Raw genomic sequence first — 14,870 nt, forward strand, 5'->3', positions numbered from 1 at the left:
GAAAAAGAGGGCAAATGAGAGTTGGGGTGAGAGAGTATCATTAAATTTAGGGAGAATAAAAAGATGTTTTGGAAGGAGGTAAATAAAGTACGTAAGACAAGGGAAGAAATGGGAACTTCAGTGAAGGGGGCTAATGGAGAGGTGATAACAAATAGTGGTGATGTGAGAAGGATATGGAGTGAGTATTTTGAAGGTTTGTTGAATGTGTTTAATGATAGAGTGGCAGATATAGGGTGTTTTGGTCGAGGTGGTGTGCAAAGTGAGAGGGTTAGGGAGAATGATTTGGTAAACAGAGAAGAGGTAGTAAAAGTTTGCGGAAGATGAAAGCCAGCAAGGCAGCGGGTTTGGATGGTATTGCAGTGGAATTTATTAAAAAAGGGGGTGACTGTATTGTTGACTGGTTGGTAAGGTTATTTAATGTGTATGATTCATGGTGAGGTGCCTGAGGCTTGGCAGGATGCTTGCATAGTGCCATTGTACAAAGGCAAATGGGATAAAAGTGAGTGCTCAAATTACAGAGGTATAAGTTTGCTGAGTATCACTGGGAAATTATATGGGAGGGTATTGATTGAGAGGGCGAAGGCATGTACAGAGCATCAGACTGGGGAAGAGTAGTGTGGTTTCAGAAGTGGTAGAGGATGTGTGGATAAGGTGTATGCTTTGAAGAATGTATGTGAGAAATACTTAGAAAAGCAAATGGATTTGTATGTAGCATTTATGGATCTGGAGAAGGCATATGATAGAGTTGATAGAGATGCTCTGTGGAAGGTATTAAGAATATATGGTGTAGGAGGCAAGTTGTTAGAAGCAGTGAGGAGTTTTTATCGAGGATGTAAGGCATGTGTACATGTAGGAAGAGAGGAAAGTGATTGGTTCTCAGTGAATGTAGGTTGTGGCAGGGGTGTGTGATGTCTCCATGGTTGTTTAACTTATTTATGGATGGGGTTGTTAGGGAGGTAAATGAAAGAGTTTTGGAAAGAGGGGCAAGTATGCAGTCTGTTGTGGATGAGAGAGTTTGGGAAGTGAGTCACTTGTTGTTCGCTGATGATACAGCACTGATGGCTGATTCATGTGAGAAAGTGCAGAAGCTGGTGACTGAGTATGGAAAAGTGTGTGAAAGAAGAAAGCTAAGAGTAAATGTGAATAAGAGCAAGGTTATTAGGTACAGTGGGGTTGAGGGTTAAGTCTATTGGGAGGTAAGTTTGAATGGAGAAAAACTGGAGGAAGTGAAGTGTTTTCGATATCTGGGAGTGGATTTGGCAGCGGATGGAACCATGGAAGTGGAAGTGAATCATAGGGTGAGGGAGGGGCGAAAATTTTGGGAGCGTTGAAGAATGTGTGGAAGTGGGTATGTTTGAGGGAAAAGTGGTTCCAACAATGTTATATGGTTGCGAGGCGTGGGCTATGGATAGAGTTGCACGGAGGAGGGTGGATGTGCTGGAAATGAGATGTTTGAGGACAATATGTGGTGTGAGGTGGTTTGATCGAGTAAGTAATAATAGGGTAAGAGAGATGTGTGGTAATAAAAAGTGTGGCTGAGAGAGCATAAGAGGGTGTTTTGAAATGGTTTGGTCACATGGAGAGAATGAGAGGAAAGATTGGCCAAGAGGATATATGTGTCAGAGGTGGAGGGAACGAGGAGAAGTGGGAGACCAAATTGGAGGTGGAAAGATGGAGTGAAAAAGATTTTGAGTGATCGGAGCCTGAACATACAGGAGGGTGAAAGGCATGCAAGAAATAAGAGTGAATGGTATATGGTATACTGGGGTCGACATGCTGTCAATGGATTGAACCAGGGCATGTGAAGCGTCTGGGGTAAACCATGGAAAGTTCTGTGGGGCCTGGATGTGGAAAGGGAACTGTGGTTTCGGTGCATTATTACATGACACGTAGAGACTGAGTATGAACGAATGTGGCCTGTTTTTTTCCTAGCGATACCTCGCACACATGAGGGGGGAGGGGGTGGTTATTTCATGTGTGGCGGGGTGGCAATGGGAATGAATAAAGGCAGACAGTATGAATTATGTACATGTGTATATATGTATGTGTCTGTGTTTGCATATACATGTATACGTTGAGATGTATAGGTATGTATATTTGCGTGTGTGGACGTGTATGTATATACATGTGTATGTGGGTGGGTTGGGCCATTCTTTCATCTGTTTCCTTGAGCTACCTCGCTAACGCGGGAGACAGCGACAAAGCAAAATAAATAGAATAAATAAATAATATATACCTGAATATATCTGCAAACGATGCCAAAGTCATGGAGGAAGTAAAGAGTTTGGAGGATTGGCCCGATTTACAAGAGGACCCAAAAAAACTCTAAAGCTGGTCTAAAATAAGGCTGATGAAATCCACCCTCAGTAAATGCAAAGTAGTGATGATGGACACAATGAAAGAAGGCTTTCGTATGCACATCATCTTGCAGGATGTATGATGTACAAATATATGAGTAAGAGGGACTTAGAAGCTGACAGTATCTCTAAGCTGTTGTCAGAACCCCATCTTGGGAGACTTGTTAGGAGACACTCTGCTGGCAAATACCAGAATGACACTCAAGTGCATGGATAATGAAATATTCAGCAACTTGATTACATCCTAAATTGGGCTATCAAACGACAAAATGTGTGTTAAGTTTGGTCACTGCAATAAAAGCACTAAAAGACATGGTTCAGAAAAGGACCCTTAAGATGGAACAAGAATCAAGAAAGCTGAATTACAGCAAGAGCTTAGAGGCCACAAAGGTCTTAAAGAAGAAAAAAGAGTAAGGGGCAACTTGATCAAATTCCTTAGGTTTGAAAACCAGTTTCATGACATCTGCCACAGACAGTTTTTCAAAAGATGCAAAGTAAGAGCAGCAATATCATGAAATTAAACATGAAACTTCCTTGAATTTTTGGGAAAAAAGTACACATGTACCTTTACATTACAAAAGAGGAGGATGGATAGATTACACTAAGTAATGAAACTGTGAATGTGGATGGCATACAAGAGTTTAAAAAGCTGTATGACAGTAAAGAGAGTTCAAGAGATGAGTTCCTACAACTGCAGATCTCCCTCTTTGTACTTCATTTACTCACAATTACCCCAAGACTACTATCTATGAAAGAGCCTTGGTGTTACCCAGAACCTTTCTAAAAGTTCCTGCAGGCTGCACTACTTCCAATAGCTAAGAAATGGACTCCTTTGGAGCAAAACGTTCTATGATGAGACTGTACCCCCAGTGATAAAGCCTTGCCAAAGGTGACCTTGAGTAGGTGGAGTCCTGGAGCTCCCCCTCCACATGCTCATGTCTTTTCCAATAACTATGAGTTCCTACAACTGTAGAGCTCCCTCTTTGTACTTCATTTACTCATAACTACCCCATGACTACTATCTATGAAAGAGCCTTGGTGTTACCCAGAACCTTTCTAAAAGTTCCTGCAAGCTGCACTACTTCCAATAGCAAAGAAATAGAGACTCCTTTGGAGCAAAAAGTTCTATGATGAGACTGTACCCCCAGTGATAAAGCCTCGCCAAAGGTGACCTCGAGTAGGTGGAGTCCTGGAGTTCCCCCTCTCCATACTCATGTCTTTTCCAATAACTACGAGTTCCTACAACTGCAGGGCTCCCTCTTTGTACTTCATTTACTCTCAATTACCCTATGACTACTATCTATGAAAGAGCCTTGGTGTTACCCAGAACCTTTCTAAAAGTTCCTGCAGGCTGCACTACTTCCAATAGCAAAGAAATAGAGACTCCTTTGGAGCAAAAAATTCTATGACGAGACTGTACCCCCAGTGATAAAGCCTAGCCAAAGTGACCTCGAGTAGGTGGAGTCCTGGAGCTCCCCCTCTCCATACACGTCTTTCCCAATAAATATGACCTCGTATATTGCCCAAAGACAGGTCTTTCACTTTCTCAAAAATTCGTAAATACTTTCCCTCAGATATCTCTTTTCCCATTTCATAATTCTCTCTATATTTCAATTAGGGAACAGCCTTGATGTGGACCTTTGTCCATAACTGGAGCCTAATAAAAGAAGAAAAAAAAACTCTGTTCACTCATCTTCAACCTGTTCAGTGTGTTAAAGTGATAATAAACTTCCATGTTAATATATACAAAATCTTAATATTTCATTCTGTACAAAAAGTTAATGAGACCAGTCTCAATTCACAATTCTACCTTCACACAAAATTATTACATTACAACCTTTCAGTAATCATTCAGTGCCATTTTCGTCAGAAAAATCTCCAGCCCTAATGACTTTTATTACATGGGGAAAAATCTTACTAGATCCCACTGGAGTAGATGAAATGAAACTTACTAATGAGATGGGATCAAATTAAATCTTTCCTGTAATATACATAACACCAAGGTATGAAAGAGAATATGAAAAGGAGTGGCTTGGCTGTTTTAGATACGCAGCTTTCAGTTTCAGGAAATCATGCTTTTCCCATAATGCACCATTTGTATGGATGGCTCTTTCAGAGAATACAAAATGTTAAATGTGAAAGCAGATCAAAAACTAAAACCAAGCAGCTAGTTTACAATCCCCTGAAAGGAAATGAACTATAGTAAATACTCCCTGAAAAATAATGGGGGGATAGGAAGGAGCAAGAAGCAGCACGAAAAGCCCTAATTGGAGATGGAAAAGTTGTAATAATAAGGATTGAGGTAATGAAGAAATTAACTTGAAACACTTAAAGTATATGGGATGAGAATTGAGGCAGTATAAGTTCTAAGAATGTGATCAAAAAAACTGTTTGCAAGAACATAATGCTGAGAACATTCAAGTTAGAGAGAAACATATACTGATAAAACTTGATCTATTTTCATGTACAATAATCTCCCACAACATTGATCTTGCTAAAAATATTACTCAGGCTCTTGTAACTTCAACATCTGTCAACGAAATTATATTTCTTACTCCAATTATACGTTAATACATCTCATGAGCATTAATGTGCCATTATGTTCATATATCTTTCCTCTTTAGTTTTCCAAATTCCACAACCAATGTTTGTGAATCTTTTGCCACTTTATTAATATATATCTAACTGCATTATAATCATAAAGAACACAAATAGTTATATGAAACAACATCAAATAGGTGAAGGGCTGGTAGAGCCTCTAATTCTTCGGTTTAAGGAAAATTCTATTAACAACTTTTCTGCATTATCTTGTGTGACTTCCTCATTGTCCATAACAATCTTGATCAGTAATGTTGGAGCCAAGACCTTCCAGATGTACTGCCGCCACTGTTGAAAATAAACAATCTATAAAATCTGATACTATTTGTACCACCTACTTAAAAAAAGCAAAACATCAGTAACTATATTCTACATTCAAAAGACCTAATATAGCAATTACTGTAGTTACACATTTCAGATGGAGACTATAAAATTATCCCACAATTCCACTTTCTAGTTCATATTCATAGTCATTTCCACTTTCTAGTTCATATTCATAGTCATTTCCACTTTCTAGTTCAAAGCTGACAATGTGTTTTCCAAAAATTAATGGGAATTTTCACAAACAGGATAACCAACTCGATAAAGCAAAAGCTCATCATAATATTTCAAGTTGGTAACATCGTTGGAGACATAAGCACTTCCTTAAAGCTATAGTGACACTGCTGTTTCCTGTAGGGCGGGGTAGTTCCAGGAATGGATTAAGGCAAACAAGTATTAACATGTTCATGTATATATATATATTTATTTATTTATTTATTTATCAATTTTGCTTTGTCGCTGTCTCCCGCGTTAGCGAGGTAGCGCAAGGAAACAGACGAAAGAATGGCCCAACCCGCCCACATACACATGTATATACATACACGTCCACACACGCAAATATACATACCTATACATCTCAATGTACACACATATATACACACACAGACATATACATATATACACATGTACGTAATTCATACTGTCTGCCTTTATTTGTTCCCATCGCCACCTCGCCACACATGGAATAACAACCCCCTCCCCCTCATGTGTGCGAGGTAATGCTAGGAAAAGACAACAAAGGCCCCATTCGTTCACACTCAGTCTCTAGCTGTCATGTAATAATGCACCGAAACCACAGCTCCCTTTCCACATCCAGGCCCCACACACTTTCCATGGTTTACCCAGACACTTCACATACCCTGGTTCAATCCACTGACAGGACATTGACCCCGGTATACCACATCATTCCAATTCACTCTATTCCTTGCACGCCTTTCACCCTCCTGCATGTTTAGGCCCCGATCACTCAAAATCTTTTTCACTCCATCTTTCCACCTCCAATTTGGTCTCCCACTTCTCCTCGTTCCCTCTGCCTCTGACACATATATCCTCTTGGTCAATCTTTCCTCACTCATTCTCTCCATGTGACCAAACCATTTCAAAACACCCTCTTCTGCTCTCTCAACCACACTCTTTTTATTTCCACACCTCTGTCTCACCCTTACATTACTTACTCGATCAAACCACCTCACACCACATATTGTCCTCAAACACCTCATTTCCAGCACATCCACCCTCCTGAGCACAACTCTATCCATAGCCCACGCCTAGCAACCATACAACATTGTTGGAACCACTATTCCATCAAACATACCCATTTTTGCTTTCCGAGATAATGTTCTCGACTTCCAAACATTCTTCAAGGCTCCCAGAATTTTCGCCCCCTCCCCCACCCTAAGATTCACTTCCGCTTCCATGGTTCCATCCGCTGCCAGATCCACTCCCAGATATCTAAAAAACTTTACTTCCTTCAGTTTTTCTCCATTCAAACTTACCTCCCAATTGACTTGACCCTCAACCCTACTGTACCTAATAACCTTGCTCTTATTCACATTCACTCTCAGCTCTCTTCTTTCACACACTTTACCAAACTCAGTCACCAGCTTCTGCAGTTTCTTACATGAATCAGCTACCAGCGCTGTATCATCAGCGAACAACAACTGACTCACTTCCCAAGCTCTCTCTTCCACAAAAGACTGCATACTTGCCCCTCTTTCCAAAACTCTTGCATTCACCTCCCTAACAACCCCATCCATAAACAAATTAAACAACCATGGAGACATCACACACCCCTGCCGCAAAACTACATTCACTGAGAACCATCCACTTTCCTCTCTTCCTACATGTACACAGGCCTTACATCCTCAATAAAACTTTTCACTGCTTCTAACAACTTGCCTCCAACACCATATATTCTTAAAACCTTCCACAGAGCATCTCTATCAACTCTATCATATGCCTTCTCCAGATCCATAAATGCTACATACAAATCCATTTGTTTTTCTACGTATTTCTCACATACATTCTTCAAAGCAAACATCTGATCCACACATCCTCTACCACTTCTGAAACCACACTGCTCTTCCCCAATCTGATGCTCTGTACATGCCTTCACCCTCTCAATCAATACCCTCCCAAATAATATACCAGGAATACTCAACAAACTTATAGCTCTGTAATTTGAGCACTCACTCTCATCCCCTTTGCCTTTGTACAATGGCACTATGCAAACATTCTGCCAATCCTCAGGCACCTAACCATGAATCATACATACATTAAATAACCTTACCAACCAGTCAACAATACAGTCACCCCCTTTTTTAATAAATTCCACTGTATATATATATATCTTCCGCAAGCAAGGGAACAAATGGGAACTTCAGTGAAGGGTGCAAATGGGGAGGTGATAACAAGTAGTGGTGATGTGACAAGGAGATGGAGTGAGTATTTTGAAGGTTTGTTGAATGTGTTTGATGATAGAGTGGCAAATACAGGGTGTTTTGATCGAGGTGGTGTGCAAATTGAGAGGGTTAGGGAAAATGATTTGGTAAACAGAGAAGAGGTAGTAAAAGCTTTGCGGAAGATGAAAGCCGGCAAGGCAGCAGGTTTGGATGGTATTGCAGTGGAATTTATTAAAAAAGGGGGTGACTGTATTGTTGACTGGTTGGTAAGGTTATTTAATGTATGTATGTATGTATCTGGGAGTGGATCTGGCAGCGGATGGAACCATGGAAGCGGAAGTGGATCATAGGGTGGGGGAGGGGGCGAAAATCCTGGGGGCCTTGAAGAATGTGTGGAAGTCGAGAACATTATCTCGGAAAGCAAAAATGGGTATGTCTGAAGGAATAGTGGTTCCAACAATGTTGTATGGTTGCGAGGCGTGGGCTATGGATAGAGTTGTGTGCAGGAGGATGGATGTGCTGGAAATGAGATGTTTGAGGACAATGTGTGGTGTGAGGTGGTTTGATCGAGTGAGTAACGTAAGGGTAAGAGAGATGTGTGGAAATAAAAAGAGCGTGGTTGAGAGAGCAGAAGAGGGTGTTTTGAAGTGGTTTGGGCACATGGAGAGGATGAGTGAGGAAAGATTGACCAAGAGGATATATGTGTCGGAGGTGGAGGGAACAAGGAGAAGAGGGAGACCAAATTGGAGGTGGAAAGATGGAGTGAAAAAGATTTTGTGTGATCGGGGCCTGAACATGCAGGAGGGTGAAAGGAGGGCAAGGAATAGAGTGAATTGGAGCGATGTGGTATACCGGGGTTGACGTGCTGTCAGTGGATTGAATCAAGGCATGTGAAGCGTCTGGGGTAAACCATGGAAAGCTGTGTAGGTATGTATATTTGCGTGTGTGGACGTATGTATATACATGTGTATGGGGGGGGGGGTTGGGCCATTTCTTTCGTCTGTTTCCTTGCGCTACCTCGCAAACGCGGGAGACAGCGACAAAGTATAATAAAAAAAAAAAATAATGACTCATGGTGAGGTGCCTGAGGATTGGCGGAATGCGTGCATAGTGCCATTGTACAAAGGCAAAGGGGATAAGAGTGAGTGCTCAAATTACAGAGGTATAAGTTTGTTGAGTATTCCTGGTAAATTATATGGGAGGGTATTGATTGAGAGGGTGAAGGCATGTACAGAGCATCAGATTGGGGAAGAGCAGTGTGGTTTCAGAAGTGGTAGAGGATGTGTGGATCAGGTGTTTGCTTTGAAGAATGTATGTGAGAAATACTTAGAAAAGCAAATGGATTTGTATGTAGCATTTATGGATCTGGAGAAGGCATATGATAGAGTTGATAGAGATGCTCTGTGGAAGGTATTAAGAATATATGGTGTGGGAGGCAAGTTGTTAGAAGCAGTGAAAAGTTTTTATCGAGGATGTAAGGCATGTGTACGTGTAGGAAGAGAGGAAAGTGATTGGTTCTCAGTGAATGTAGGTTAGCGGCAGGGGTGTGTGATGTCTTCATGGTTGTTTAATTTGTTTATGGATGGGGTTGTTAGGGAGGTGAATGCAAGAGTTTAGGAAAGAGGGGCAAGTATGAAGTCTGTTGGGGATGAGAGAGCTTGGGAAGTGAGTCAGTTGTTGTTCGCTGATGATACAGCGCTGGTGGCTGATTCATGTGAGAAACTGCAGAAGCTGGTGACTGAGTTTGGTAAAGTGTGTGAAAGAAAAAAAAAAAAAAAGAAATTATATATATATATATATATATATATATATATATATATATATATATATGACGTTTGTGTAAATGAATTATACATTTCCTTTTTTCCATAGCCAGAGGTTGAACCATCATGTGACATTCATTTTTTTCATTCATTTCAAGCTAGAAGTTTCAGTTTTCTAAACTGTTTCTTACATTTTTCATATGTATATATATGTATGTGTGTGTGTGTGTGTATATGTGCGTATGTATGTGTGTGTATGTGTATATGTATATATATATGTATATTATCCCTGGGGATAGGGGTGAAAGAATACTTCCCACGTATTCCTCGCGTGTCGTAGAAAGCGACTAGAGGGGACGGGAGCGGGGGGCCAGAAATCCTCCCCTCCTTGTATTAACTTTCTAAAATGGGAAACAGAAGAAGGAGTCACGCGGGGAGTGCTCATCCTCCTCGAAGGCTCAGAGTGGGGTGCCTAAATGTGTGTGGATGTAACCAAGATGTGAAAAAAGGAGAGATAGGTAGTATGTTTGAGGAAAGGAACCTGGATGTTTTGGCTCTGAGTGAAACGAAGCTCAAGGGTAAAGGGGAAGAGTGGTTTGGGAATGTCTGGGGAGTAAAGTCAGGGGTTAGTGAGAGGACAAGAGCAAGGGAAGGAGTAGCAATACTCCTGAAACAGGAGTTGTGGGAGTATGTGATAGAGTGTAAGAAAGTAAATTCTCAATTAATATGGGTAAAACTGAAAGTTGATGGAGAGAGGTGGGTGATTATTGGTGCTTATGCACCTGGGCATGAGAAGAAAGATCAAGAGAGGCAAGTGTTTTGGGAGCAGCTGAATGAGTCTGTTAGCGGTTTTGATGCACAAGACCAGGTTATAGTGATGGGTGATTTGAATGCAAAGGTGAGTAATGTGGCAGTTGAGGGAATAATTGGTATACATGGGGTGTTCAGTGTTGTAAATGGAAATGGTGAAGAGCTTGTAGATTTATGTGCTGAAAAAGGACTGATGATTGGGAATACCTGGTTTAAAAAGCGAGATATACATAAGTATACTTAGGTAAGTAGGAGAGATGGCCAGAGAGCGTTATTGGATTACGTGTTAATTGACAGGCGTGCGAAAGAGAGACTTTTGGATGTTAATGTGCTGAGAGGTGCAACTGGAGGGATGTCTGATCATTATCTTGTGGAGGCTAAGGTGAAGATTTGTATGGGTTTTCAGAAAAGAAGAGTGAATGTTGGGGTGAAGAGGGTGGTGAGAGTAAGTGAGCTTGAGAAGGAGACCTGTGTGAGGAAGTACCAGGAGAGACTGAGTACAGAATGGAAAAAGGTGAGAACAATGGAAGTAAGGGGAGTGGGGGAGGAATGGGATGTATTTAGGGAATCAGTGATGGATTGCGCAAAAGATGCTTGTGGCATGAGAAGAGTGGGAGGTGGGTTGATTAGAAAGGGTAGTGAGTGGTGGGATGAAGAAGTAAGAGTATTAGTGAAAGAGAAGAGAGAGGCATTTGGACGATTTTTGCAGGGAAAAAATGCAATTGAGTGGGAGATGTATAAAAGAAAGAGACAGGAGGTCAAGAGAAAGGTGCAAGAGGTGAAAAAAAGGGCAAATGAGAGTTGGGGTGAGAGAGTATCATTAAATTTTAGGGAGAATAAAAAGATGTTCTGGAAGGAGGTAAATAAAGTGCGTAAGACAAGGGAGCAAATGGGAACTTCAGTGAAGGGCGCAAATGGGGAGGTGATAACAAGTAGTGGTGATGTGAGAAGGAGATGGAGTGAGTAACGTAAGGGTAAGAGAGATGTGTGGAAATAAAAAGAGCATGGTTGAGAGAGCAGAAGAGGGTGTTTTGAAATGGTTTGGTCACATGGAGAGAATGAGTGAGGAAAGATTGACCAAGAGGATATATGTGTCGGAGGTGGAGGGAACGAGGAGAAGAGGGAGACCAAATTGGAGGTGGAAAGATGGGGTGAAAAAGATTTTGTGTGATCGGGGCCTGAACATGCAGGAGGGTGAAAGGAGGGCAAGGAATAGAGTGAATTGGAGCGATGTGGTATACCGGGGTTGACGTGCTGTCAGTGGATTGAATCAAGGCATGTGAAGCGTCTGGGGTAAACCATGGAAAGCTGTGTAGGTATGTATATTTGCGTGTGTGGACGTATGTATATACATGTGTATGGGGGTGGGTTGGGCCATTTCTTTCGTCTGTTTCCTTGCGCTACCTCGCAAACGCGGGAGACAGCGACAAAGCAAAAAAAAAAAATTAAACAACCATGGAGACATCACACACCCCTGCCGCAAACCTACATTCACTGAGAACCAATCACTTTCCTCTCTTCCTACACGTACACATGCCTTACATCCTCGATAAAAACTTTTCACAGCTTCTAACAACTTTCCTCCCACACCATATATTCTTAATACCTTCCACAGAGCATCTCTATCAACTCTATCATATGCCTTCTCCAGATCCATAAATGCTACATACAAATCCATTTGCTTTTCTAAGTATTTCTCACATACATTCTTCAAAGCAAACACCTGATCCACACATCCTCTACCACTTCTGAAACCACACTGCTCTTCCCCAATCTGATGCTCTGTACATGCCTTCACCCTCTCAATCAATACCCTCCCATATAATTTACCAGGAATACTCAACAAACTTATACCTCTGTAATTTGAGCACTCACTCTTATCCCCTCTGCCTTTGTACAATGGCACTATGCACGCATTCCGCCAATCCTCAGGCACCTCACCATGAGTCATACATACATTAAATAACCTTACCAACCAGTCAACAATACAGTCACCCCCTTTTTTAATAAATTCCACTGCAATACCATCCAAACCTGCTGCCTTGCCGGCTTTCATCTTCCGCAAAGCTTTCACTACCTCTTCTCTGTTTACCGAATCATTTTCCCTAACCCTCTCACTTTGCACACCACCTCGACCAAAACACCCTATATCTGCCACTCTATCATCAAACACATTCAACAAACCTTCAAAATACTCACTCCATCTCCTTCCATATATATATATATACATGTGAAAAATGTAAGAAATAATTTAGAAAACTGAAACTTCTAGCTTGAAATGAAATGAAAAATGAATGTCACATAATGGTTCAACCTCTGGCTATGGAAAAGGGAAATGTATAATTTATTTACACAAACATCAATAGTAGTTTTCATCAATTTAACCACTGTATCATACTGCCTGGTCCACTTCTCTTATCATAAAACTGGAATATTGGCTTATGATGTTTCTCAATTGTCTTCATTTCACAAAGTACAATCATATCTTGGATACATGAGGGTAGGTAGTTGGTCATCCGCCATAATAAAGCCTTGACAGACCAAAAGTTTATCTGGACCTCAACTTTTCCAGTACATTCATGAAAAACACCTTTTTCCTTTCCATCTCTATCACTTTGAAAAAAAAATGCTCCCTTTGTTCACATTTCAATGAAAGAATAAGCTTCAATGTCTAAGCTACATTCTTTTCCAATTTCACTATTTTCTTGTCAGAGTACCATGTATGAAAACTATCACTCCAGTAACACAACTATAAACATTTACTTCCCCTTTAAAAAAGTTCTGGGGAAGTCTGTCTCGATACACTGCGGGTCACTCTACCACCTGGCGAGGTTTGTGTTGCAATGGTTCTTAATTCACAAAAGTAGTAGCATCACTGGTGGGCGGAAGAACATTCTTGTAACAAAAATATTGTAACCAATATAATATGGATGGGGTTGTTAGGGAGGTGAATGCAAGAGTTTTGGAAAGAGGGGCAAGTATGAAGTCTGTTGGGGATAAGAGAGCTTGGGAAGTGAGTCAGTTGTTGTTCGCTGATGATACAGCGCTGGTGGCTGATTCATGTGAGAAACTGCAGAAGCTGGTGACTGAGTTTGGTAAAGTGTGTGAAAGAAGAAAGTTAAGAGTAAATGTGAATAAGAGCAAGGTAATTAGGTACAGTAGGGTCAAGTCAATTGGGAGGTAAGTTTGAATGGAGAAAAACTGGAGGAAGTAAAGTGTTTTAGATATCTGGGAGTGGATCTGGCAGTGGATGGAACTATGCAAGCGGAAATGGATCATAGGGTGGGGGAGGGGACGAAAATCCTGGGAGCCTTGAAGAATGTGTGGAAGTCGAGAACATTATCTCGGAAAGCAAAAATGGGTATGTTTAAAGGAATAGTGGTTCCAACAATGTTGTATGGTTGCGAGGCGTGGGCTATGGATAGAGTTGTGCGCAGGAGGATGGATGTGCTGGAAATGAGATGTTTGAGGACAATGTGTGGTGTGAGGTGGTTTGATCGAGTAAGCAACGTAAGGGTAAGAGAGATGTAAGGAAATAAAAAGAGCGTGGTTGAGAGAGCAGAAGAGGGTGTTTTGAAATGGTTTGGGCACATGGAGAGAATGAGTGAGGAAAGATTGACCAAGAGGATATATGTGTCGGAGGTGGAGGGAACGAGGAGAAGTGGGAGACCAAATTGGAGGTGGAAAGATGGAGTGAAAAAGATTTTGAGTGATCGAGGCCTGAACATGCATGAGGGTGAAAGGAGGGCAAGGAATAGAGTGAATTGGATCGATGTGGTATACCGGGGTTGACATGCTGTCAGTGGATTGAATCAGGGCATGTGAAGCGTCTGGGGTAAACCATGGAAAGCTGTGTAGGTATGTATATTTGCATGTGTGCACGTACGTATATACATGTGTATGGGGGGTGGGTTGGGCCATTTCTTTCGTCTGTTCCCTTGCACTACCTCGCAAACGCGGGAGACAGCGGCAAAAAAAAAAAAAAAATATTAACCAAAATAATATTAATACTAATAATGTATGTGTCTTTCGAGTACTACCTGTCTGGGTATCAGAAGGGTTAGTGACACCTGCTTAGTGAGTCAGCACTTTAATGGTTGTCAAGTTGCACTCCTCTGACCTAGGTAGCTGTCTTTTCTTTCTCTCACTAACATGTGGACCACTGGCATTCTGTTCGCAAGCATACAATCTCTCCTTGTCATATGTAACAATTGACGCTACTTAACTCATGCAGCTCATTCTTCATACCTAAATTTTCCTGCAGTGAACACTATGCACTAGCTCTGTCTTCTGAAAAATGGTAGAAGCAGTACTGGTACTGTCTTCGTTGCCTTCTTCTGGACTGTCTCTTATCAGCTCTTTATGCTTCTTTAGTTGCAGTGACAAAGCTTAAGCAGCATATTCTAGTTTTGACCTTATGTATGATCTGAACAGCTTGCTCCTTACCTTATCCATATACTTGTGACCTATTCTAATATTTACCAAAAGACATTATATTGCCTTAACCATTCTCCTAATGTGGGACTCTAGTGGCAGGTTAGGGATGATGCTGACTCCTGAGTCCTCTCAAACATAATCATGAAGCTTATCTTTACCTAGATACTAACCATACTGAGGCC

At 41.3% G+C, this 14,870-nt stretch overlaps 1 protein-coding gene across 4 annotated transcripts in view; it reads right to left on the reverse strand.

Annotated features, from left to right (window-relative positions):
- Positions 1-4,093: 4,093 nt before the first annotated feature.
- The window catches only part of LOC139753851 (uncharacterized), a 153,085-nt gene continuing 142,308 nt past the window's right edge, over positions 4,094-14,870 (reverse strand). For all 4 annotated transcript variants that reach the window (XM_071670788.1, XM_071670786.1, XM_071670787.1 and 1 more), the window contains one exon: positions 4,094-5,243. In XM_071670788.1, the coding sequence (XP_071526889.1) occupies positions 5,088-5,243 (156 nt within the window). In that variant the 3' untranslated portion in view covers positions 4,094-5,087. The remainder of the gene's footprint in view (positions 5,244-14,870) is intronic.

The sequence above is a fragment of the Panulirus ornatus genome, chromosome 15 (assembly GCF_036320965.1).
Source record: "Panulirus ornatus isolate Po-2019 chromosome 15, ASM3632096v1, whole genome shotgun sequence".
NCBI lineage: Eukaryota > Metazoa > Arthropoda > Malacostraca > Decapoda > Palinuridae > Panulirus > Panulirus ornatus.